Raw genomic sequence first — 25,073 nt, forward strand, 5'->3', positions numbered from 1 at the left:
GACATTCTATGGCCTGTCATGCCTGTGGCCGGTGGTCCCACTGGCTGAGTCTACATCTAAAACACATCAACAGCTAACTCACATCAACCCACGACTAAGAGAAGAGCAAAGGCCCACTGTTCACAAGGTCTCTATACAACAGGTGCACCAGGAGGTGCATGTCATTATTGACCCCATTACTACAGAAACAGTCTCCAGGAACAGTTTCAGTTAACAGGTCCTGAGCATTTTCCCGCGTTTTATGTGTCATCATCTTTATATTTTGAAACGTCACAATTAACTATCTTGAAGGCAAGCATCAACTCCACTGAAAATAGCCTGTTTGCCAATTCCAGCTGAGTACTTATGGCTTTAGATGCATCAGACCAAAAGGAAAAGGAAAAGAAAGCTGTAAGCTCGTGGCGTTAACAAGATGAACGCCAGTAGGTGGTAAAGACAAAGAAGGCAGATCAGAACTCAGGAAATGGAGCGGGCGGCTCCACGATGAGGACAACCCAGGCCCTAAGGCAGATATCTGGGTTCCAGGGCGGCCCCCGGCGGGGACTGGAGCCCGGGCACCGAGGGATTTGCGTGTGTCGGCGCCGGTCCACGCCCATCTCCTAGGGAGCTGGTCAGGCACAGGAGGCCCCGCGGGCCACGCTGGGTCGTGCGGAGAAGGGGAGACCGGGGAGAATGTCCCCCTCCGGACCCCACCCGCCGCGCGCTCCGGAACTCCCACCTGCGGCTCCTCGAGGCCTCGGGCTCCGCAGCGAGCGTACCGTCTACCGACGCGCCCTCTCCTGCCATCAAGTCCGCGCGTGCGCAGCGCCTCCACCACCACGTGCCGCGCCTCGGCGCCGCGGGGGCCGCCGGGAAGGCAGAAGGCGCAAGCGCGGGGCGGGGCTCCTGCGCGGCCCGGCAGCTGGGGGTCTGGGGCGCGAACTCCTCGACGCAGGCGGCGCGGGAGGTGGGCACTGGCAGGGTGGGTGGGAGCGACGAGGGGGCAGCCCAGGGTCCAGGGCCCCGCGGGAGATCTTGGCGCAAGTGTGTGAGGGTGCATGTATGTGTGTGAGTGTGCACATGCACCTGCGTGCGCGGGCTGGGATTGGGGAAGGGCCGGCGGGGCGTGGACGTGATGGTGCAGGCGGAGGGGGGCGGGGACTGTCAGATTAGGAAAGATAACGTGCTCCCATTGCATTTAGAGGGATGAATGAGCCTCAGTGGGCAGTACAGCTCTTGGGGCAGAGAGGCCTGCGGGAAACTGAGTGCCTGGTCCCGTGGGAGACGGCAATGAGGTCGGCCAGCGGAGGATGGTGGAGGTGGGGACGAGAGGAGTTGAGGATGACACCCAGGGTTCCAGTTTGCATGGTTGCGTGGGTGGGGCTGTCCTCTGACCCTAAAACCCCATCACAGGAAAACCGCCTAAAAACATACCTTTGGTGAAAACAGAGGAGGCTATTACAAACATGCTCCTTACTTTACAATTTGGTGGTTGTTTTATAAGTTCTGGTGCCTTTGTTTGACGTTATTAAAGATGCCATTTTCCTGCCTTCTTAACAAATGGACGTTAGGTAAATAGCTGTTTTCCTCCTTTGGTGAATAATGGCCAGACGGAAGCCTTCTGTCGTGTCAACGGCCTCTCACTGCCAGCCCAGTGTGTGCTGCGGAAGCTTTGCATAAAGATGGCATCTAATCTACAATTACGCCTGGATTTGCTAGAGCCCCACGGAGGCTGAACTCATTTTATTCAGAACGCCACGGAACGATAACCAAAAAAGGATACCATGAAGGCAACATCTATCATATGCTTCTTAAAAAACCCCATTGTCAGCATCAGTGACAATGGCATTACCGCTCAGTCACTGAGATTAAAAATTAGTCATACGTGGAAAATAGAAACAGGTTTTCAGGGAAAAGGAAGCTTTGGTTCCACTGAATTATGCCCCTTTTTTGCTTGGTAAATAAAGGATGCATATTTTCCGATGATATATATTTTCGAGGGTAGCTATGTCTAGGTGGTCCCAGATTTGGGGTAAGAGCCTTGTTGTCAGTTGACTGACTGGGCAGGTGTCAAAAACACTTTATAACTTATATCCAAAACTGTCTGACAACAAGGTATTCAGTCATCAGAGTTACCGCCATCCAGAATCTGAATCTTTCTGGATTAGGTCACGAATGAGTCCTTGGAATGACGGGTGTTTTCCTTCTCTTAGGTGTCACAGCCCATCAGTGAGGCTGAGTATGCAAAGCATCATTCGGCTGCCCGCGCCCTCTCACCCCCTTAAACCCTGGTTAAACCGAGCCCTCTGCCTTCTGGGCAGCCACAAGCCAGCTGGGGCCCCCGCCCCACCAGGAAGCCCCACCCCCCTGTCCTTAGCTGTCCTCCTCCTCGCCTCCTGTGACCTCCAGCACCCCTCCTCGGCCCACTCTCAGCGGGGGCCTTGCTTCCTATGTCACCGACACATAGAAACAGCCCACAGGGAGTGTCCGCATCCTCCCAGCCCCACGTGTGCCCTGCCTGTGTCCGCCATCCCTCCTCTGCCCCCTCCTGTCGCTGTGGTTGGACTGTTCGAACCTCTGTTAGGCTGGCCAGCCCCTCAGCCCTCCCCTGACCCCACAAGCACGCGTCCCACCAGTTCTCTGCCCCCCCACCAAGCAGAACTCCCCAGACGGGTGTCTACTTCCTGTCCTCTGGCTCACTTTTGATCCCCGTTAAGGCAGCCTTCCCCACACCCCACTGAGACGGCCCCCAGTGAGGTCTCCGACACCCACCGCCACCTTCCCTGGCCTTATCCCGCTGACCGTCAGCAACATGGGCTGACGCCTCATTCACAGGCGCTGCTTGGACCCTGTCCCTCCCCAGGTTTCTGGGGGGCATCTGGCCCAGCCCTGCTGCCCCAGCTGCTGCTCCTCTTCCTGACACTGCCATGAACTGCCAAGCTGTCTGCCCATGACTGCTCCACCCCACGTGGCCCTGCCTGCGGCCCGCTCCCCACCTGGCCTCACCTGGCCTCCACTCCTCCAGAGCCCAGGGTGGTCCTTCGGCAGCAGGATTTTCCACAGAGGGTCGTGGGGAGGCCTCAGTGGGGGAAAACATGCAGGTGCCTTCAGCCGTCTGCCAGGGATCAGACCAGTAAACACCACGCTCTGGGGAGCCCTGGGCGTCCTCACCTCGCACTGTTCAAAGGATAAAACTAGTTCCCCAAAGTGGCCAGTCCGTGGAGCCAGGCCACGATGCCAAACTTACAAGGACAATAATTTGTACCCCCCCACCTCCTTGGACCTCATCCCCGAAAAGTGCCACTTCCCCAGAAGCCACCGTCCTTGCTTGGAGAGAGACCTCTCCCTCCCTCCCCACATGCACCTCTGTGTCCAGGAGGGGCGAGAGCACAGACGTGGCTTGGGAAGCGTCCAGAGTGTGGTGGGTATTCAGGGCCCACAGAGCCCCTCCCACCAGGGCCCTGGGCTGGGCGCCCTGAAGAAGACACTTTTAAGGAGCTCTCTCTGCTCCCAAGTGGCTTTTCTAGGTGCCCTCTGCAGCCAATGCTCTCAGTGGCTCTTTTTTTTTTTTTTCCCAAATGACTCTCAACTTGCCTTCAAATAAGAATAAATATGTGTGTCTGTTCCCTGGGCCTTTGACAGCCCTGAGCTGGCCCCATGACTTGGGTGGGATTGATAGCCCTGTCTCACTGAGAAACCAGGTGCATCTTTTACTAAAGGTGGTTTCCAAATGATGAATGGCTTTCTCACGAACACAAAATTGTTGATTGTATTTACAAACAATTCCTTTTTCACGTTCCGTTGATTCTTCTCCAGCGTTGGTCCCTCAGTGACACCCGCACGGCTGATGCATTGGTGGCTATTACCTCCATTGATTAAGGCTTCCTGTGGTCCCGTGGTGCCTGGTACGCCATTCGTCACAGACAAGCGGCTTGCACACAGCAGTATATCATGCTCCCTTCGGGCTTTACGGTTATTTATTCTTCAATTTATGTTGCGTACCCTGTAAGTACAGGCGCACACCAAAACTCCAAAATCTTAGCATGCCACAACAGTGAGCAAATACAGGAGTAAAGGAATTCTTTGCCAATCCTGTGCTTCCAGAGCCTGACTCCTCTGCCCCTCATTCTGAAAAAATGCGAATGTAAATAAACAGTGTCAGCACCGTCCCTAATTGAGACTTGGGACCAGAGAGAAGGTCGACGGAAGTGCCACCACTTTTCACCAAGTCATTCAACATTTAGCATTGAACCAAAAGACCCCAGACCCAAATTCTTCAGCCCCTCCTGGGGACGAGGCAGCCATCAAAATGGCCCAATCCAGGCCAGGTGGGAATTTTCTAGAATCAGCTGCTTTCTCTAGGTTTCTCTGTCCCACCTCCTCCTCCTGATGGCATTTTTGGCTCACCTGGGGCATTCCCCATGGTCAGTCCCTACCAGGAAAGGGGCTGCGTGCAGAGAAGGTGCTGGACGCTGCAAGGGTCCTGGCTCCTCTCCGGCCACTGGGTCTTGGGCAAGCCGGTGACACTCCAGATGGCCAGGCCCTCCTCTGGAACTTGCAGAGGCTCAGAACAGAGCCCAACTTTCCTCCCAACTCGAAAATCTGGGTGTTCACGTTCGCATCAAGAGCCTATCTGGCTCATAGTTGCAAAGTATCGATCAGTATAAAAGTGTAAGTCAGAGCTCATCGGCACTTACCGTGTACTGCCACAGAGAGAAATTTATTTTCTCACAGTGTGGGAGGCTAAGTCCAAGATCAAGGTGCCAGCTGATTCAGCTCCTTGTAAAGACTCTCTTCCTGGTTTGCAGACGGACACCTTCTCACTGCGTCCTCACATGGCTGAGAAAGCAAACTCTGGTGTCTCTTTTCTTTTTTTGGCCATGCCATGCAGCTTGTGTGATCTTAGTTCCCTGACGAGGGGTCGAACCCAGGCCCCCGGCAGTGAAAGCAGGGAGTCCTAACCACTGGACTGCCAGGGAATTCCCTGGTGTCTTTTTCTCTTACAAGGACACTAATCCCATCATAGGGTCCCCACCCTCATGACCTCATCTAACCCTCATCACCGCCCAAAAGCCCCACCTCCAAATCCTATCACATTGGAGGTTAGGGATTCAACATAGGAATTTGGAAGGTGGAGAAAATTCAGTCCATAACATAGCTTAACACTAGCTACCTTACCAAATTATCTAATTAGTTCTAATAGGGTTTCTTTTTGGTTGAATTTCTTGGGATTTTAAATTATGCAATCATGTCATCTGAATATAAAGATAATTTTGTCTTCTTTCCCCTAGTATTTAGTTTCCCTGCATTATTTCCTTAACTAAAAGCTACAAACTACTCCTCCTGTGGGGCTCTCCCAGGGGCCCTCTGAAGACGCCCCCTGCCCAACCGGCCACAACTACATCCTGAGCCCATGCGTGCAGGCCGATGGCTGGCCAAAGGAATGGGCTAAGGTGACCACAGTGGGTCACTGTGTCCTGCCGGTGTTGGGACTGAACAGTGACTCCGTGCGGGTGTGCCCTGGCGTCTCAGGCATTTACTTACTTATATATATTTTTAACGTCTCTTTTCTTTCTTTGCATTTTTGAAGATGATCTGGGGTTTTTTTAAATTTATTTATTTTTATTTTTGGCTGCGCACGGGCTTTCTCTAGTTGCGGCGAGCGGGGGCTACTCTTCATTGCAGTGAGCAGGCTTCTCACTGCAGTGGCTTCTCTTGTTGCGGAGCACGGGCTCTAGGCGCACGGGCTTCAGCAGTTCTGGCACGTGGGCTCAGTAGTTGTGGCTCGTGGGCTCTGGGGCGCAGGCTCAGTAGTTGTAGCACACGGGCTTAGTTGCTCCGTGGCATGTGGGATCTTCCCGGACCAGGGCTCGAACCCATGTCCCCTGATTTGGCAGGTGGATTCTTAACCACTGCGCCACCAGGGAAGCCCCGTCATGGGCATTTAACCTCCCCAGACTGTGACCCACACGGCCCCCCATGTTTTCCAACACCCTTTGGTCATTCATTGAGGTCTCTGCCTTCTGGGGTTGACTGGCTGTCCTTCCCATGTGGATTCTGTAACAACAGGGGCGGGGCAGGTGGAAAGGACCGGGCCAACGACAGTGTGCCGCTTAGGTGTGTGGGTGAAATCAATGCAGTGCTTCATGCCCTCTCCTCATTAGACGTGGGCATCTTACCTTGGTAAGCGGCTCCATGTCCCTCCGTCCCCTTCACAGGCTGGGCTCCTTTGAGGAGCAGAGGAGGCACCTGTTCTTAGGTGGACTTGCTGCGCGGCTGTTAGAGTCTAGAGCCCCTTCCAACAGTTTATTCTACAGTTAGTGGTCTATTCTTGTTTTCCCCCTCTTCTGGGGTCAGCTTTGATCATTTATGTTTGGGTACAGAGTCATCCATCTTCTCTAGATCTTCCAGTTTCTGTCACAATGTTCTCTCGTGGTTTGTAAAATCTCCCCATGTCTTGGTAATTGCTCTTTTTTCCTTTCTTAATGTGGTGTATTTGTGTTTTCGCTCTGACACAGCCACTACTTGTGGGATCCAAACCCATTCCAGTTCTCCTGACAGACAGAACCCCAAGTAGTTTGGGACAGCACCTGCCAACAAGGACAATACATTCCCAGCCTCCCCTGCAGCCACGTGTGGCCGTGAGACAAAGTTCTGGGGGGACGTGGGGGACTTCTTGCCTTCCTCCTGATGCTTCTTCCTCCCTGGAAACCAGAACTGAACCCGGAGGAGGAGTAACCTTTTCTCCACTGTGAGGCTGAAGGTCCGTGGTGTACGCCCCTGTGGATGCATCCACCACCACCATCCATCTCTGAATGGTGACCTGGGGAAAAATAGTAAGCATCTCACTCCCGGGGTCTAAGCCGCTGCATCCCAATCTCATGCAGTCAGAGGCGGATCCTAGCTGATACAATCTCTTTTATTTCCCTGATTGGGCCTCTTGGGGATTTATCAACTTTTTTTTTTTCTCAAACACTCAGGGTGTTTTTGCTACGTGACTGATGTCAGCTTTTAATCTTTATTTCCTCCTCTTTTTTTTGATGTTGTTGATTTATTTCACATATATGACATCTATATAGTAATAAACACCTGTAAGATTACAGAATTTCCTTTGGTTTATTCCACACATTTTATATAACATTATTTACTTTCTAGTTTTTTTTTTAAATTTATTTATTTTATTTATTTTTGGCTGCATTGGGTCTTTGTTGCTGCTCACGGGCTTTCTCTAGTTGCAGTGAGCGGGGGCTACTCTTCGTTGTGGCGCACGGGCTTCTCATTGCGGTGGCTTCTCTTGTTGTGGAGCATGGGCTCTAGGCGTGCGGGCTTCAGTAGTTGTGGCTCGCGGGCTCTAGAACACAAGCTCAGTAGTTGTGGCGCACAGGCTTAGTTGCTCCGCGGCATGTGGGATCTTCCCGGACCAGGGCTCGAACCCGTGTCCTCTGCATTGGCAGGCGGATTCTTAACCACTGTGCCACCAAGGAAGCCTTCTAGTTATTTTTTAGGTAATGTGAAGTTTGTGTTCTTTCTTCTATTTCAAACCTTATTTAGGAATATCTCTTCACTTCCAATGGTTACCTTTTATTTTGGATGTTTTTTGTTGTCAATTTCTAGACATCCACTCTTCCAAAACTAAGCTTTGGGATTGCTTTGTTATAGAAGGTGCAGAGTTTCACCAACCTTAGCTCTACAAGACCCGATTAGCCAAACAGGAGTCTCCTCCAGTGCCCTACCGCCCTCCCCAGGGGCGACCTCTTGTAACTCTTTGAGCTGCCGATTTGGTATTGAATTCCACAGTTCCGAACAACATACTTCTGCATCCGGAATTCTGCTTTCTAACTGAGGCCTTACCTACTGACTTCGCCTCAGGAGGCTGAAGCTTCAGCTTCTTTCACCCACTTCTTCACTCTTCCTCTCTTACCTCCTCCTAACAGAAACTCGTTATAATGGTCCTGAGGTCAAGATTCCAGGACATCCTGAAGTACACAGCTGAGTCAGGTTATATTCTGTGGTTACATTTTATTTTCCCAGGAGTTAACAATTACCTTATTTTGGAGTTGTTATTGTTGCAGATGGCCAGGGTGGGCCAAGGAGCTTAGTTTACAGGATTTAGCGCTGGGGAACGGCCGGATCAGGCGTGCACGTTTGGAGAGAAGGAGCCTAGGGCTCTGCACGGAGGGGAGATGGTGAGGACGGACAAGCTGGAACTTTATCGGAACTTGAAGATAAACTAGGGCTACTGCTTATGCTCTGGTGTTCCTGCCCCTACAAACGGTGTGTTCTTAGGTGAGGTGAGGCCCACATGAAATCTGAGTGCGTTGCAGAGTCACCATAACTAGAGAAATTATGAAAGGACCTGGACGGAGGCACATCGCTGGAGCAACCCTGCAGGGAGAGCAGGTTACGGAAAGAGTCCAATTCTGGAAGCAGGCTGGTCCTGGAGGCAAGTCAGTTCTAGAAGTAGGTTGTGAAAGCAAGATGATACTGGAAGCAGGTTGTGGAGGTGGGTTCTGGAGGAGGATTCTGGGGTGTGGGCTCCAGAGACGGGTTCCAGAGGAAGGTTCTGGAAGCGGGTTCTGGAGGTGTGACAAAGGACGGCCGACCATGGCACCTCACTGGGGCCAGGCCGGAGCCTGGGTACCCGCGCGGAGACAGGAAAGCGGACCTTAAGAGCTGCACGGGCGCTCGCGCTAGCAAAACCGTTAACCCCATTGCGGATGTTTCCGGACTAGCCCCGCGGAGGCCCCGCCGCCTGTGCGGGTAAAACCCGCGCTGTCCGGAGCCCTGCGGTGCGCAGTGTTTTCCCTTATCCGCCGGCCGGCGGTTGCCAGGGGCGACCGCATTCCCCCGGGGCTCCGCGGGCGCGGGCGGCCGGGGCCTGGCCTCGGAACCACCTCCCTCGCACTCTGGTTGGCCGAAGCTGCTGTCCGTCGGAGTCTCCGCTGCCGCCGATTGGGCAGCGGAAAGTTTCGCACGCTCGGCGCCCAGCGCCCCGCCCCTCCAGCCGACCGGGCCACCACCACCCCCCCCGCCCCCCAGGAGAGGGCAGTGCGCGATCCCGTGCGCGCGGGGTTCCTGCGCCGGCGTTGGCTTCCAGGCGGGCGCGGCCCGAACGGCGGGCGGCGATGGTCCCCGAGGGGAGGCCGGACGGCGCGGGCGCCGGCGAGGAGAGCGCCCGGCTGCAGGCGGCCGGCAGCGTCCGCAAGGTGGGAGTGCCCCAGGGCGGGGGGCGCCGGGAGGTGGGGTGCCAGACCCGACGTGGTCCTGTCGCCATCTGACTCCGGCGGGCGCGGGGCTGCCGGGTCGGCGCTGGCTTCTCCCGTCCGAGCGCGCCGCTAGACTCCGGGGCGAACCCCACATCTCGCTCGCCCCTAGAGGCGAGGTGGGCTTATCGCTGGGGAAACTGGGGCCCGGTGCGGAGCCAGAGCCCAGCTGTCTGCCTGTGCTGGGCTCCTCTCTAGCCCGTTTGGGGACCCCTCCTGTGTCGACCAGGAACAGGTGGGAGCGCAAGTCCACCTTGTGGTTTTCTCCAACGCTTCAGGACCCCCTTCTGTGACAGGTGTTGGGCTCTGGTCAGTGACAGCCCGTGGCCCTCGTGCTTGTTCCTGGTGCCCATCATTCCTCGTTTTTTAGCTTTCCCCTCTCTCTCCTAGGGCTGTTCAGCTTTGCCCTGGGCACCCAGCTCTGTGATGAAACTTTTAGCAACAGGTGGCTGAAGCCTTCTGGGTACAGGAAATGGCTGGAGGATTGCCCAGCTAGGCGGTTTGTCCCTCCTCACTTCCCCGCACCTCTGCCCCCTCCTGAAGTCCCTGACCCCACGCACTGTGGACTGTGGACCATTTCCAGGAGGACTGGGGAAGCTCTGGAAGGGAGGGGGTGTGGAGACATTCGAGTCTGTGCCTGGGAAGGAGAGGGTGCTCTGGCTCCCTCCCTCTGCAGCCCGGGAGCCCAGTTGTCCCCTGGTGGTCACCAAGAGGCTGCCCCAGTTTTATGCCAGGCCTTGGGCATCCATGTCCCCAAGGGTTTTCAGTCTGGTGCCACCGAGCATAGGTGGCACCTGCACCCACAAGGGTGTAAGGCCTGGCCCTGCTGACCATCTTGCTGATTGTTCCCAGGCCTGTGCTGGCATAGTTGCCCCCACACGTAGCCAGTTCTGGCCACTGCCCATGCCATTTCCTTCTGGGCTTCTGGGGGATCCGCTAGACCCATGCCATCAGGGCCATTGCAGGGAGGGTGTGGGGGGTCGCTCCTCTTCTCCGTCAGGGTGGGGGTTCTTCCACAGGTGGGTGAGCTGGCACATCCCTTTACCACCTGGTGTGGAAATGGGGGTGAGTGTGGCTCTCAGCCCGCCCAGCACTGCAGACTGGGCCGTAGGCACACCTCCCACCCAGGTCACGCAGCCAGACTGCCTTCTGGAGGGAGCGTTAGGGTCATGAGGCCATGGGGGTGCTGGCTGCGGAGCTCAGAGGGGACCCTGGCTCAGAGGCCGTGGTCTCCTGCCTCCAACACATCTCTCCAGGAGCACTTGACATTGGAGACAAACGAACTGTGTTGATGAGGACAGCCCTGCGGGGCTGGCGGCCTCTGCCCAACACGTGGACCACCCCTCCCCAGGCAGACAGCAGTGCTGCTCACCCAGAACCCTTAGAACCTGCTGGAGCTTTGCAGTTGGACCTTCGGAGGGATAGGGATGTAGCTTCGACTGTGGCCTGCCCCTCTCTCCCCAAATTCTCAGGCCTCCTGGAGGGGAGACTGCTCATGTCCTCTGCTCATTCCCTTTTGCACCAAGTGGGTGTGGGAGGCACCACGGAGAAGAGGCGCAGGCCAGTGGGAAGACAGACACTCAACCAGCAGAGCGGAGAGAGGAGAGCCGTGTTTTGTCTTGTTCCATCCTGGTGCCACCCTGACACCAGCCCCCTTCCCATCTACAGATGAGGGCTTGCCCAGGGTCCCACAGCAGGGAGTCTTCCAAGTTGATTGCTCTTTCTCCCATTGTTCAATGGGGACAAGTCCCCTCTCCGCAGTTACCTTGAAGCCTTCTATCCTTCAAGTCCCAGAAGAATGCCTCCTCCTGCAGGAAGTCTTCCCTGATTGATCTCTCCTGAGAATACTGGAGTGTGGAGGAGATGTTGGGCCGTAATCCAAGGTGGCCATGCGCCAGGAGCCTTGTCTGTGCAAGGGAGTGAGGCCTTCTTTAGGGTGCCCCCTGCACGGGGCTGGGACAAACTAGAGCCCCCAGAAGGTGGGAAACTGCCCTGTGTGTGACAGTGGGGGCATGCTTCCTCAGATTTGCGGAAGACAGTGGCCATTGTAGGGAGGCCAGCGTCAGCCCCGCATGAATAAAACTTCCCCTGTCTGTGCCCTCAGGGCAGGGTCCTGGGAGGCACTGTGTTCTCACCCCTGCTCCAATCAGGGGGCCAGGTGATCACCTGAGCCTGAGGGGACGTTGCCCAAGGAAGTACGTTCTGAGAAATCCTTCCCAACTCTTGGGCTGGTGACTGACCCATACGGGAGGTCCTTAAATGGCCAGGAGGAGGTGTGGTAGCCGCGGCTGCACCAGTCCCACTGGGGCCCTGAAGCCCCTCCCCTCACCAGAGGAAGCCTCTCACCCTCTGAACCTGCCGCAGGGCTCCCTGCTTGGGGCCCGGGACGTGGGCAGGCTGGCAGGTGGCTCATATGCGGTACAGAACCCGCGCGGAGGCACTTCAGATGGTGGCCGTTGGGAGGCCTGGCCTGCTGCCTGTGAGCGGAGGGACCCTGGGCCTGTGGTTTGGGCGTTTGCCGCCAGTAAGCAGCCAACTGGGACGGAGCCCGGCCATGTTCAGCGTGGCCCAGGGGAGCCTCCTCTCTGTTAGCACCCCAGCAGGAGCCGGCTGGGCATCCCCTCCAATTAAACGTGTGTGGCCTGGCATAATTGTGTGGGCGGGATGGGTCGTGGGGGTTACAGAAGGAATTCAAAAGTTCAGGAGGATGTGTGGTGAGTAATTGGCCATCTCCCGGCAGGAGCTCCAGGCTGGGCTGCTGAGACCCAGAGCCACACCGGACAGGCCCAGATTCTTCCCGGGGCCCCAGTCCCAGCCACATCCCCGCCCGCCATGTCCTTGCTGGCCTGGCCCCCGTGACCTGTGGCCTCTCTGCAGGGCTGTGACCTCCTGGCAAATTCGCAGCACGGCTGCCTGCAGAGCCGCAGGGCCCGGATCCACCAGCAGATCAACAGGGAGCTGAGGATGCGGACGGGCGCCGAGAACCTGTACAGGTGCGTGCTGGCTGCCTGGGACACCTGCCGCCGGCCGACCCATGGGAGAACAGTGCCGTGTTCCCCGAGGCCCCTGCGAGGCAGGTGCATCCTGGGGCAGGGCAGTGACCCAGGTGGGTGCCTGGTCTTGTGGTCCACATGTGATTCCGTGACCGTGGACTCCCATTCAGGCTCCTGAGAGGCAGGGCTGGGCCTCCCACTGGGGTCTGGGGCAGCCATGCCGCTCAGCTGAGACCCTCACAGGTGACTCAGGCCCCCACCTTGGTGGCCCTCACTGGCAGGGGTAGGCTCAGGGCCAGCCGAGTTCCGTTCCGTGCGGGGCTGGAGCAGGGCTGGAAGGGATGTCCCCACCGGTGTGCAGTGTGGGAGCCTTTGAGATGCACGTGGTGACCAGCAGCTGTGTGCTGACCTTCACACACACGCCCGTCTACCGCTGATGGCCCAAGGCCCAGGGAGGAGGCCTGGCCTGCTTGAGTGCAGAGTGCCAGTGAGTGCAGAGCCAGCCCCAGGGCGGGGCTCTGCTGGGCCTGGGCCCCTCCTTTTCCTTAGCAGCCCTGCCTCCCTGTCCCTCCCATCCGTAGGGCCAGCCCTGCCTTCCTGGACCTGTGGCCCCCCTGCCAGCCACAGAGAGGGTCTGATCCCCGCCCCTCCAGGGAAGTTGGCTTCCATTCGCTGTGGAGGGCAGGCGTGAGCTGTGTCCTGGGGGAGGGAGAGGTGGTGGAGGACATTTATGCCTTGGAAGTTCAGGGGCCATGGAGATGTACTTGGGCCGGAGTCATGACATACCCGCGTGGACAGGAGTCTGCATGAACCACGGGGGTTTGCAGAGAAGGGGGAGGTCATCTGGTGGGCCCTGGACCCCACTGCTGCCCCCCAAGGGGGCTGGGCCCACCGGCACATCACTCTGGGAGTGGGCTCCAGAGCTCAGGATGGGGCAGGGGCTGCAGCAAAGCCCAGGGGCGTGGGTCCACCTGCAGGGCTAGGACTTCACCTCAGCCTGGCCTCCCCTAGAGCCACCAGTAACGCCCGGGTCAGGGAGACTGTGGCCCTGGAGCTGAGCTACGTCAACTCCAGCCTGCAGCTGCTGAAGGAGGAGCTGGAGGGGCTCGATGGCAACGTGGACGCCGACCAGCCCCAGAGGTGCGTGTGCACGTGTGTGCAAGGACACAGACTGGCCCCAGATGTGCGTGTGCGCATGTGTGCAAGGACGCAGCCTGGCCCCAGAGGTGCGTGTGTGCAAGGATGCGGAGTGGCCCCAGAGGTGCGTGTGCATGCGTGCGCAGGAGAACACCACCCACCACGCGTGTGTGGGAGGATGTGATCCAGGACAGAGCGTGGTGGGATGTGTGTGGTGTGCAAGGACATGTACCATAATCAGAGGAGGGGCGTGTCCCGTGGGGCAGGAGTGGTAGCGGGTGGACTCGTGGCCACTGGGGACAGCAGAGTCCAGCCTTAGAGCCCAGACTCGATGCTTCTGGTTCTAGCGAAGGTATCACTGTCCCCATGATCCCCCTGGGGCTGAAGGAGACCAAGCAGCTAGACTGGGCCACACCCCTGAAGGTGAGTGCTGGCCTGTGAGCCCTGGGCTCTGGGGGGTCTTTGGGGCTTCCTGGTCCAGCCTTCTCACGGAGATGAAGACTCTGAGGCCCAGAGAGAAGAGGGGTCTGCCCTGGAGCCGCTTGGCCTCCCCAGGCTACGGGGGATTTGGATTGGATCGGCTTTGCAGAAAGGCATGCACCCTGGGATGGGTGTCAGCAGAACTGGAGGCCCCAAGACGGCTGCAGGGTCCTGACTCTCACTCTGAGGGTCCCGCTGGCGGGGGCCACCTCTTCCAGTCAGAGCCTGTGCTGAGAAAACCCACTGGTTCCCGGGTGCTTGTGGGGGCTCGTGAGCCTGGCTGCCCTGGGCAACTTGCCACTCCGGCCAGGCCGGCAGAAAGGTGCCTCACCTCTCGGCCTCAGTGTCCTCGCCTGTCAAGTGGCAGGTAGCACTTGCCTCGTGGGGTTAATAAGGGAATTCAAGTAGAAACATCACCAAGTCTCCAGGCCCCATATCCGTGGTGGGGGGCATCCACGTCCGTGTGTAGACCAGGGCCTCCCCTCGCTTCGGGTCTTCACCCACGTCGGGCTGGGAGACTTCAGGGAAGCCCAGCGCCTGTCCCTTCGAATCAGGAGCTGATCTCAGGGCACTTTGGAGAGGACAGTGCTTCCTACGAGGCTGAAATCCAGGAGCTGGAGGACCTGCGGCAGGTGGGTGGGCTCCCCCTAGTCCGTAGGTGAGAAAACAGAAGCTCGGTGCTGCTGTCCCATTGGGAATGGCTACTCTGTGCCTGTCCCCACCCCAGGGACCCTGCCTGGGTCTCTCACCTCAGTGCCCTGCACAGTCTCCTGGAGTGGCACATGTGGTCCACAGCAGCCCCCGGGAGGGCAGGTGTGACCGTGTCCACCCCGAGACCCTGGGGTGCTCCCCTGGGGCTATGGCATTCAAGGGGATTCCCAGGGCGGTGTGCATGCCATGAGGTGGGCTGGGGCCGTGGACCCCGCTGACTTCCACCCGGCAGGCCACGCGGACCCCCAGCCGGAGCGAGGCGGGCCTGGAGCTGCTCACGGCCTACTACAATCAGCTGTGTTTCCAGGAGGCGCGCTTTGTCACCCCTGCCAGGAGCCTGGGGCTGCTGTTCCACTGGTAGGGGCGGGGCGGGGCGGGGCTGGGGGCGGCGGCCGCCTCTGAGACCCCGGCTTCTTGTGAGGGCTCTGCCCAGCCTGACCCGACCCTGCAGGTACGACTCGCTGACGGGGGTTCCGGCCCAGCAGCGGGCCCTGGCCTTCGAGAAGGGCAGCGTGCTCTTCAACATCGGCGCCCTCCACACCCAGATCGGGGCTCGCCAGGACCGCTCCTGCCCCGAGGGCACCAGCTGTGCTGTGGAGGCCTTTCAGAGGGCTGTGGGTGAGAGCCGCCCAGGGCTGGCCCCCCAGCTGTGCCTGCGCGGTCCTCGCTTCCAGACGTGAGGGGCAGAGCCTTCTCTGTGGCCAGAGCTAGGGGCCCAGGACGATGGCCCCCTGGCCCGAGGGGTCACACGCACAGGCCCTCTGTGGGGCGCAGAGGGTGCTCCCCAACCAGGGCCGAGCACATGGGGCGGGGGTGGGGCGGCCCCGCCGTGCCACCCTGAGCCCCCTCCCCTCCGCAGGGGCCTTCAGCCTCCTGAGGGAGAACTTCTCCCACGCGCCCAGCCCCGACATGAGCCCCGCCTCACTCTCCATGCTGGAGCAGCTCATGACCGCCCAGGCCCAGGAGTGCGTCTTCGAGGGCCTCTCGCTGCAGGCCCCCGTGGCCCCCCATGACTGCCTGGCCCAGCTGCACCTGGCTCAGGAGGCCGCCCAGGTGAGGGCGGGGAGCCCGGCCAAGCTGCGGTGTCTCAGTGGGCAGCAGGGCCTGGGTCGAGGGTGCCGGCTGGAGCTTAGGAGCAGAGCCAGGCTCTGGGCCGGGGTGGCCAGGTGCAGGGTCTCCTGTAGGGTCCCAAAGCTGGCTGTCGACCCCGAGGTCCTGAGTCCCCGCCTCTGGGGCAACGCCAATCAGGGCAGGAACTGGGGCCCTGCCCCTGAGCTCAGCCTGGCGTGGGACAGGGCCGCTGGGGCTTTGGTCGGGGCAAAGCCCCAGGGTGGGGAGAGGCGGGGGCCCAGACTGCTGGGCTCGCGGGAGGCCCTACCATCCTGCCGTGTGCGCCAGCAGGTGGCGGCCGAGTACCGGCTGGTGCACCAGACCATGACCCAGCCGCCCGTCCAGGACTACGTGCCCTTCCCCTGGACCACCCTGGTGCACGTGAAGGCTGAGTACTTCCGCGCCCTGGCCCACTACCACGCGGCCCTGGCCCTGTGTGACGGCGCCCGTGAGTGCCCCGCCCCGCATGCCCGTGTGCCGGCAGGGCCCCACCGGCGCCTCACCGCCCTCTCTGACCCCCAGCGGTGGCAGAGGCGGAGCTTCCAGCCCTCGAGCAGATCTTCCTCGGGCTCCCGGCCTCGTCTGAGCCCCGGGGCCCCGCACTGCCCCAGGAGCACGAGGAGCGCCGGAAGCTGGGTGAGGTGGCTGAGGGAGGAGGGTGGGGCGCTGGGGCCTCCGCGGGGGTGAATGACCCACTCCACCCTGTCATCCCCAGTCCTGGTGTCCCGGCCCTGGCGGGTGGGGTCCCCAGCTCGCCTGGAGCAGGGGCCCCAGCAGTGCGGGCAGCGTCGGAAGGGGGCGGGGGCGGGGGGGCGAGCCACACACGGCAGCAGCTCTTTCGCGGCTCAGACCTGCCAGCGGGCCCTCAGGATGAGCCCAGAAGCCCTCACTTGCCCTCCTCTTGCAGCATCTGGGGGTGGGGGAGCTGGGGCCCGGCCTGGAAGGGCCAGGCAGGCGGCGTGTGACAGCTCTGCCCCGGGCAGGCAAGGCCCACCTGAAGCGGGCCGTGCTGGGTCAGGAGGAGGCTCTGCGGCTGCACGCCGTGTGCCGGGCCCTGCGCAGCGTGGACCTGCTGCAGCTCGTGCTGACCCAGGCGCTGCGGCGCTCTCTGGCCAAGTACTCGCAACTCGACCTCGAGGACGACTTCTGTGAGGCCGCCGAGGCCCCTGACGTTCGGCGTGAGCAGCCAGGCCCCTTGGGTGGGTGTGTCCTGGCCCCAGGGGGGCGGTGGGCGGAGGCCTCCCGGCGAGCAACTTCCATTTGCCACAGAGCTATGGGCCCCCAAAGGAGGAGCAGGGCAGTTGGCGGGGGAGCCATGATGGCAGCTCCCTTGCTCCTCCACGCCCCCCTCTCCCTGCACCTGGGATCCCCAAGAACCACCCCCCGGGGCTCCTCCTGCTGGTGGTCCACAGAGGGGCCAGTGTGCACGGGCTGCACTTCGGGTCACCCACTCTGCTCTGGCCGAGCCACGCCCGGCTGCTTCCCAGGGTTCTGGGGCCGTGAGCCTTGGGCTCAGCCCCGCCCTCCCTTCCGCTTCACCCTTTCAGCTAAGACGCAGCGGAGGCCGGAGGGCAGGGCACCCAGCTTCTCCCGGGTGAAGGTGGCTGATATCTTCCATCGGCTGGTGAGCACCCCTCCCAGGCCACCCCCACCTCGGCTCTGCGCTGCGTTTTCAGGCAGGCCCTCGATGGGGGCCCAACCCTGCCCGGCGCCCCTGCAGGCCCTGCTGCTTTCTGTCCCCAAATGTGGAGATCGGGGCGAGGGTGCTCCAGGCCGGGGCTCCCCCACGTGCGGCAGCCCAGCCAGGCCTCTGACCTCTGACCGCCCCCAGGGGCCCCTGTCCGTGTTCTCAGCCAAGAACCGCTGGCGGCTGGCAGGGCCCATCCACGTGGCCCGAGGAGAGGGGGCCTTCGGCTTCACGCTGCGGGGAGACGCGCCCGTTCTCATCGCTGCCGTCGTTCCAGGGAGCCGGGCCGCGGTAAGGGCCCCCACCCCAGGGCTGACTGCGGGAAGGGGGAAGATGGGACCGGCCAGAGGTGGAGGGGTGCCGGCGGTCCTCTGCCCGTCTCCCTGCAGGCGGCCGGCCTGAAGCAGGGTGACTACATCGTGTCGGTGAACGGGCAGCCGTGCAGGTGGTGGAAGCACGCGGACGTGGTAGCCCAGCTGAAGCGCGTGGGCGACGCGGGCGTGAGCCTGCAGGTGCTGACGCTGCTGCCCAGTGCCGAGCCGCCTGGCTCGGTGAGCCCCGGGGGCCCTGGGGGGGTGGTCCCTCACTCCTTGTCCCGCCCCGGCCCTGGGCCTTCCGCCAAGCCCCAAACACCCGCAGATGCCAAGAGAGCACTGGGATGACCTTCCAGGCAGCAGCCACCTACGCTGCGGCCTCCACCTGGTGGCAGCTCCTGCCCTTGACAAGGCCCCAGCCCACCCCTCAGCTGGCCTCCACCCTCCTGGAGGCCCCGGGCAGGAGCTGCGCGGGAGTTCTGTCCGCCCAGCGCGGCAAACCCAGGGGCGCCCTGCTACAGGGCTGCCCTCCCAGGAACCCCGCCACGTGCCCCCTGAATACCACCCAGCTCGTCCCTGTTGCACTCACCAGGCTGGCCACAAGCAGGCCAGGCCAGGATGCCGACCGATACCCATTTCCATCCGGAACACAGGGGGACCGCCGGCCAGCCCTGGGGGGGCTTCTGAGGAGCCAGAAGGAGTGTGGCTGGGAGACACCAGAGCCCGCGCAGGCCAGCCCCAGGCCCCTCCTTGGCTGGAACCGTAAGGCCAAGAGGGGCAAGACTGGCAGGAGGCTGTCCCCGGCGCCACACCCCTGAGCTGGGCTGCTGAGGCTGGCGGTGAGGGGCCCGCTCTCCCCGCACCCGAGCCCCGCACAGGCTCCAGCTGGCTGGGAGTGAGGACCCCAGGCACGCCTTCCTGACCCCAGAGCACCTTCGGGCCAGTTTGCTGCCCTACCCAGTGCCCGGAGCTGCCCATTAAAGACATTGTCAGATGAGGTGTGTCCGAGCCCCGTGCTGGGGGCCAGGTGCTGCCCCCCCCCCACGGGAAGTGTCACAGTCGCCTCTGGACACCGACTCCCAAGTGCCAGGAGGCTGCCCTGTCCTCCTGTGCCCCAAGTGCCCACTCGAGGGCAGCTTCCCGGGTGGGGGCGTCCGGCTGCCCTTCTTGGATCCTGAAGGAGCCGTCCCCAGAGAGCCAGGCAGGCTGGGGTGATGTGTTGCCAGCGGGTCCCTGCAGCCCAGATGCCCATGCCCCCTGTGCTGGGCCCTGAGGCCCCTCAGCTGAGCTCTCCCCATCCCCCTGCCCCCCACCCCCCAGCGTGCCATACCTTGTCCACACCCTCCCTCAGGACTGGGTCCGCCCCAAGCCAAGCTTCTGTTTGGCCCCCAGTGATTCCTTCGGGGCACCCCTCCCACTCGCCCACCTGGCACCGAACAGGCTGGAGAAGGCTCAGCTACCTTCCTGCCCTGCCCCTCCCTCCACACAGCAGCCTGGAGTGCGCACAGCACCGCCTCCCATCTGATCGGGGTCCCAGCCAAGGCCAACTACTGCCACACCTTTGTCCCTCCGTGCACAGAACGGGGACCCACCCCTGCTTCCGTCCTTCCTGTCCTCTCATCCTGACCCTTTCTGCGTCGAGGGCCTAGATCTGATCCCAGCCCTGCACCTGAGGTCCAGTCCTTTTCCAAGCTGCCAGCCAGGCCCATCCCCCACCCTCACTTCCCACCTGGCCAAGCTCCGCCTGGCCTCACCCTGTCTCCGCCCTCACCCCGCTAGGCCCCGCCCCATCCTGCCAGGCTCTGCCCCACCTGTCCTCGCCCTGCAGTCGAGCCTGGGCGTCCGAGGCCCCTGCTCCAGCCTCGGGCAGGTGTCTGTGGGGCCGTTTCATCCCCCTGCACCTGAGCCCAGCACTGAGGGGTGCCCCCAGCCCACTCTAGCCCCCTTGGACTCCTCCCCAGCCCCTTTGGCACTGAACTGGGCTCCTCAGACCGTGAGCCTTCAGTGTCCCCCAGCCATGCATACTGGTGGACGGCCCCCAGAGACCACGGCGGCCACACTCTCCTGGGTCCCGCGGTCGTGTGGCTCAGGATCTGGCCCCAAAAAGAAGAGTGAGAGGTGGGACGGGGTGCCGCTTGCAGCCCTCGGCAGGTTAGGGTTGGGGGGCAGGGGTCCCCGTGGCCACCAGGGGGCAGCCGCTGCCCGCTTAAGTGCAGTGCAGGTTTGGGGAGAGGCGAGCAGCAGACCCCGGAGAGCAGGGAAGCCCCCCTGCAGACCAAGGCCCAGCCACCCCCGTGTCCGGGCATCATCCCTGTCCCCTCCGTGAGGTCCCCAGGCACTAGCAGCCCTGTGGGACCTGGCCCCTGCCATCCACCACCTTCTTTAGCATTACTGGGGCAGGGGAGTGAGTGGGGGCGGTGTGAGAGTGTGAGGGAATGGGTAAGTGGGTGTGATGAGGGCATGCCGCTTTCGGAGTGGGACGGCAGGGCTGCCCCACCTGCCTGAACCTGGGGACAGGGCATCCAGGTGCGTCCCTCCCCGACCCCCCTGCCCCTCCTGGGAGAACGCCCCTCTCAGCAGAACCGGCCAAGGTCACCTCAGGACTTACTAATTTGATTAATAAAACTGTGCATCAAAGAAGCATTACCCGCTAATTGGGGACGACAGGGCTGGCAGGTCCTGTCCAGGACTCAGCAACTTCCCTGCTTCCAGCAGCCGATCTGGACCCAAGAGGGGCTGGGACTGGGCACGGAGCTGCTACCTGCTTCTCGCCCCAGGCAGGTGGGGAGGGCCCCTTGCCAAGGACCAGACCCTCCCCATGCGGACAGCCGGTGGTGCACGCCCCACCAGGGCCTTCCCAGCCCCTCCCTTGCCCTGCACAAGTGGCCTGCCTCCTGGCCCTCAGGCAAGCCAGGGCCTTTGCTCCCCTGGGCCAGGTGGGGCTGGGCATCGAGGGGAGCCCCAGCTCTCCAGGAAGCAGTGAACCCACTTTCCAGATGGGAAAGTAGGTGCTGAGCGTGGGGCACAGACCAACCGGCGTCCCACAAGGCTAGCGGAGGCTCTGCCCACACGCTTCCAGCCACTTGAGGCACCTGTCAGCTGTTCCTGGACTCCGAGAGTACTGCCACCCTGTGTCCAGCACACCTCAGCACACAGGAATGGCCCAGCCCACCCAGTCTCCCTGGCATCTCCCTAGTGTCCCTGGACGGCTGAGTTGGCTGAAGGCGGAGTCCTGGGCTGGCTCCAGGAGGCCTTGGGGATGAGGTCATGGACATGACTCTGGGCCTGGCAGGACCCCCAGCGGTCAGTCGTGGCCTGACCCCCACCCTGAGGGCAATACTGCACCCCGGTGGGGGCAAGACTCAGAACAAGCTGGCAGTGGCCTGCCTGGCACCCGAGGGTGAGTCCCGCCACACACGACATCAGCCTGGGGTCGTGTAAGCACCTGGCCCAGCCCAGGAGTGAAGCAGGCGGCCGAGGGGCTTCTCCGTGTGTGCTGGGGGATTGTCCAGGTTGGGAGAGGGGCTATGCCCTGAGAGCCCACCTGGGCCGAGTCCTCTCCCCAGTGGCAGTGGCTGCCCTGACGGGCTGGCGCGTGGGAATCTGCACACAAGTGGGGGTGGGTGTGAGGAGGCGCGTGCCTGCCTGGCCCATGCACTCTGCCCTGACGTGTCTCGGCGCTCCGTCTCTCCCCCGCTGCCTGGCCCGTACCAGCGCCCCAGCCCCGTTCTGCCCTGTGCTCTCTGCGCCCTCAGTTCCGAGCTGGGATGTGCTCAGCCTTCCTCAGACGTGGCCACGTCTCAGGTCACGGCTCTAGCCCCCCACTTTCTGGTCCAGCCACATCCCGTTGTCGCGGCACCCCGGATGGGCCGTGGGCCACAGACAGGGACCGCACCAGTTCATCCACAAGCTCCACAAATACCTGGGAAGATGCAGCCACCTGCTGCGAGTGTCCCATGCATGTGCCACCGGGGGAGGGAGGGTGAGGCCCGGGAGCTTCTGAGGCGGCAGCGGGACACTGCCCCTGCCCCCGTGCCCAGCACAGGGAGGGCCCAGGAGGACATGCGCTGAGCAGCGTGCACGCAGAGGTCCCCAGCGCGCGCCCGGGCCCGCCCCCGGCCGCCGCCCCCGCCCCACTCAAGGACGTCTCATTTTCCAGAGTGGTCTCCCCCCTGCGCCGGGAGGTCGGGGTGAGCGCACGCTGTGATCGTTTTGCTTTGCCAACAGAAAACTGCCGCGAGGGGAAAAGGCAAACTCCCTTTCGCTTGGGTCAGCAGTGAGCACAGCAGATTAACGTGAGGAGAGGCGTGGGTGCGGAAGGGAGCCCCGGGGCGGAGGCGGGAGGGCCAGGGAGGGGGTGGGGCGCAGGGGTCACAGGAGAGGGCCAGGCGGAGGACAGGTGTCAGGGCCGCCGGCTGGGGGGACCCCTCCTGGCTTCGCTCTCTCCCCGTACCCCCCAATTCACTTCTCCCAGGGCTCCCACCGCACCCCACCCTCACCCGCACCCAGCCCAGGCCCGTCCACCTCCGCCTCAATCTGCCCCAATCCCCCAAAAGGCAGGGTTGGCCCAGGAGCCTCCAGAACAGGACCTGGATCGATGGCACACTCCAGCCAGAACCCCACTAACCATGGCCACGTGGTGGTTCCCAGCCTTCACCCCACTGGACACCAGCCCCTGGGGTGAGCCCACGGGAGGCAGCACTCGGGGACCCAGGGCCAGTGTGAGAGGCGGTGCGGCTCACCAAAGCTGCACAGCCGCCGCGGGGGTGGGGGCAGCCAGGGTGGTCCCAGGGCCCTGGGGATCCAGAAGTGGGGTGCGTGGGAGGCGGTAAGTGGGAGAAGCAGCCGCTCCGACCCGAGCTCCTGGTGGGGCCGAGTTCCCAAGGCCCTGCTGATAAGGCTGGGTTAGAGGTCTGCCGGCTCTCATGGAGGCTGGGAGGTAGGGCTCCAGCGTTGGGGTGTCCTGTAGGGACCCGAGCCCAAGAAGCCCGAGGCACACTGTACTCCTGGCATCCCGAGACAGAGCTTTTGTTGGAGAAGCTGAACTTGCTGCCTGACTGCAGAGGGCTCAATGGTGGCCCCCAAAAGATACAGCCACCGAGAACCTGTGAACGTGCCCTTGTGTGGAAAAAGGATCTTTGCAGATGTATTCAAGTTACGGATCTTGGGATGAGATCATCCTGATTACCCGGTGGGCCCTGAGTCCACTGACACATTTCCCAGTAAGAGACAGAAGAGGAGAGGCCATGTGGAGACACGGGCAGAGACTGGAGTGATGAGGCAGCAGCCTAGGAGCACCTGGGGACACCAGAAGCGGAAGGGACTAAGAAGGGTCCTCCCCTCCAGCCTCCGAGTGAGCACGGCCCTGCTGACACTTCGATCTCAGACTTTTGGCCTCCAGAACTGGGAGAGAACAAGTTTCTGGTGTTTTAAGCTTCCGAGTTTAGGATAATTTGTTAGAATAGCAGCAGGAAGCCAATAAGCTGACCTCACACAAGTCCCCGTGTTTCTGGGCCTCAGTTTGTCCTTCCGTAGGATGGACATGATCCAACAGGGCCTCAGGTGTTGGATTAGAGGGGTGGGCTCAGCCCAGCTGTCCATGAGAAGAATCTCCCACTTCTCCGTAGGATGGACATGATCCAACAGGGCCTCAGGTGTTGGATTAGAGGGGTGGGCTCAGCCCAGCTGTCCATGAGAAGAATCTCCCACTTCTGGAAAGCCCGCCCCACCCCCAGATTCTGAAGCACTTGGCTGGGGCACTCGGTTACAATGGCCTGAACATCTGCATTTCAGGGCTACCCCGCTAGAGACTGACCGAGTGGATTAGGCAGCCACAGACATCCCCCACCCTGCTCATCTCCCTCGGCCTCAGAGTCCTGGGGGCTCAGAGCCTTCTGTGGCTGGCTCCCAGGTGGCTGTGTGCCTTTGAGGCATCTCACCACCCCTCAGACGGGTCGCGGGTCCTGAGTGCTGCCTCCTGGGGTCTCAGCCCCAGGGGGAGGTGGGAGGCCGTTCTCTCGGTGGCTGGTGAGGCCTCTGCACAGGACCGTGGGGTCGCTCAGAGCCCGTGTGGAGCAGCCCGGCCACGCCCCTGGCTGTGTGTGTTAGGGGGGTCTGAGGCCTGGGGGGCTGCCCAGGCTCAGCCAGCTCCCCATCCCACCCCCACCCCCAGGGCCAGGCACCCTAGCAAGCTTTGCCCTCTTCCCTGTGGCCGGGGTCTGTGCGTTCAGCTGTCGTGCAGGTGAGTCTACCTCACCGAGCTCCTATGGGGGGGCGATGGACCCAAATACAGTTGCCCCCAGGCAAACTTAGAAGGCTCCACTGGGGCCGTCCAAGGAAGTGGAGTGGAGGTGACCTGGATCAGGGTCAGTGGTCGGTGTGGCCGCCGAGGGAATGGGCAGTGCAGGGTTTAGAGGATACTGAACCCGCCCCCCCCACCACGAGCCCCCATCTCCCAGCACCAGGGGTGAGGGTCTCCCGGGGCAACCTCGGGCCGCCCTTTCTGTGGCCTGGTGCAAGGGAAAGGAGAGCCGCTCTCAGGCCCCTGCGGGGCAGCCCCGAAGCACCCCTCCCCAGGGCCTGCACTCTCTCAGCGGCACCTAGCTCCGGGGCCAGGTGGGCATGGTCCTCACCTGCCCCTGAGTGGAGTCGAGGCAGGAAGTGTGGGAAGGAGGGCACGTGGGCTCCCAGAGGGGGCGGGGAAGGACGAGACAGAACTGCCCAGCTGAAGCCCAAGGCCCCACTGGGAAGGGGCTGTCCCTGGGGCGCCCTGTCCCAGCGGCCCGTCCCAGCCTGCGAAGAACGCATCGCTGGGTCTCAGTTTCCCTATCTGAGAGCTCAGAGCCCTGCTGCAGGGGGGGCAGCGACGTCTGGGAGTCATGCGTCCCTCCCGGAGGGGACGTGTCCGCCGTGACTCCCTCCTCTCCGGACGCTGACTGTGGACTCAGCCAGCCGGGGTCGGGGTGAGCCCAGCCACCACGCGCTCACACACACACAGCCAGTCCTCCCAGGTCGTGCAGACCCCGAGGCCGAAGCCGGCTCCAGGTCCCGCACGCTTGGCCCACGGCACCCCAGGGAGCGCAGGAGGAAGCACCGGGCCCAGAGGGCGGGGTCAGCCCGGGAAAGGCAGGAAGGACCCTCCTCACTTCCTAGATCCCCTCCGAGGCTCCTGGGCCTTCAGAGGAGCAGAGAGGAGCCGGCCTCCGCCCACCTGCTGCCTCTCCTCTCCCCTGCCCTCCCCTCCCCTGCCAAGACTCCCCTTTGCCACCATCGCCTGCTCCACTTGCCCCATTGCTCCAGCCAACGTTCGGACCAGTAACAGCTCCACCTCTGTCTTCACCAGCACCGTGGCCACTGCCGGCCAATAGCAGCACCTCCACCCGCACCCCGTCCCCACGGC

General features: G+C 61.7%; 1 protein-coding gene across 12 annotated transcripts; it reads left to right on the plus strand.

Moving 5' to 3' along the window:
* The first annotated feature begins 8,065 nt into the window (after positions 1-8,065).
* Positions 8,066-18,671, plus strand: RHPN1 (rhophilin Rho GTPase binding protein 1). 12 transcript variants are annotated; one of them, XM_061171880.1, is made up of 15 exons: positions 8,066-8,439; positions 12,120-12,235; positions 13,247-13,375; positions 13,720-13,795; positions 14,407-14,484; positions 14,796-14,920; positions 15,015-15,181; positions 15,423-15,616; positions 15,962-16,121; positions 16,196-16,309; positions 16,657-16,872; positions 17,221-17,297; positions 17,527-17,651; positions 17,798-17,872; positions 18,328-18,414. In XM_061171880.1, exons 1-14 carry the CDS (start codon positions 8,326-8,328, stop codon positions 17,829-17,831), a joined length of 1,725 nt encoding a protein of 574 aa, XP_061027863.1. In that variant the 5' UTR covers positions 8,066-8,325; the 3' UTR covers positions 17,832-17,872; positions 18,328-18,414. The 12 variants fall into 12 exon arrangements, with proteins under 12 accessions (XP_061027863.1, XP_061027862.1, XP_061027864.1 ...); XM_061171875.1 differs by having other exon boundaries at positions 8,070-8,439; positions 17,505-17,651; positions 17,798-17,911; positions 18,328-18,671; XM_061171874.1 differs by having other exon boundaries at positions 8,071-8,439; positions 17,505-17,651; positions 17,750-17,872; positions 18,328-18,671.
* The last annotated feature ends 6,402 nt before the right edge of the window (positions 18,672-25,073 follow it).

This window comes from Eubalaena glacialis, chromosome 17, assembly GCF_028564815.1.
Source record: "Eubalaena glacialis isolate mEubGla1 chromosome 17, mEubGla1.1.hap2.+ XY, whole genome shotgun sequence".
Classification (NCBI taxonomy): domain Eukaryota; kingdom Metazoa; phylum Chordata; class Mammalia; order Artiodactyla; family Balaenidae; genus Eubalaena; species Eubalaena glacialis.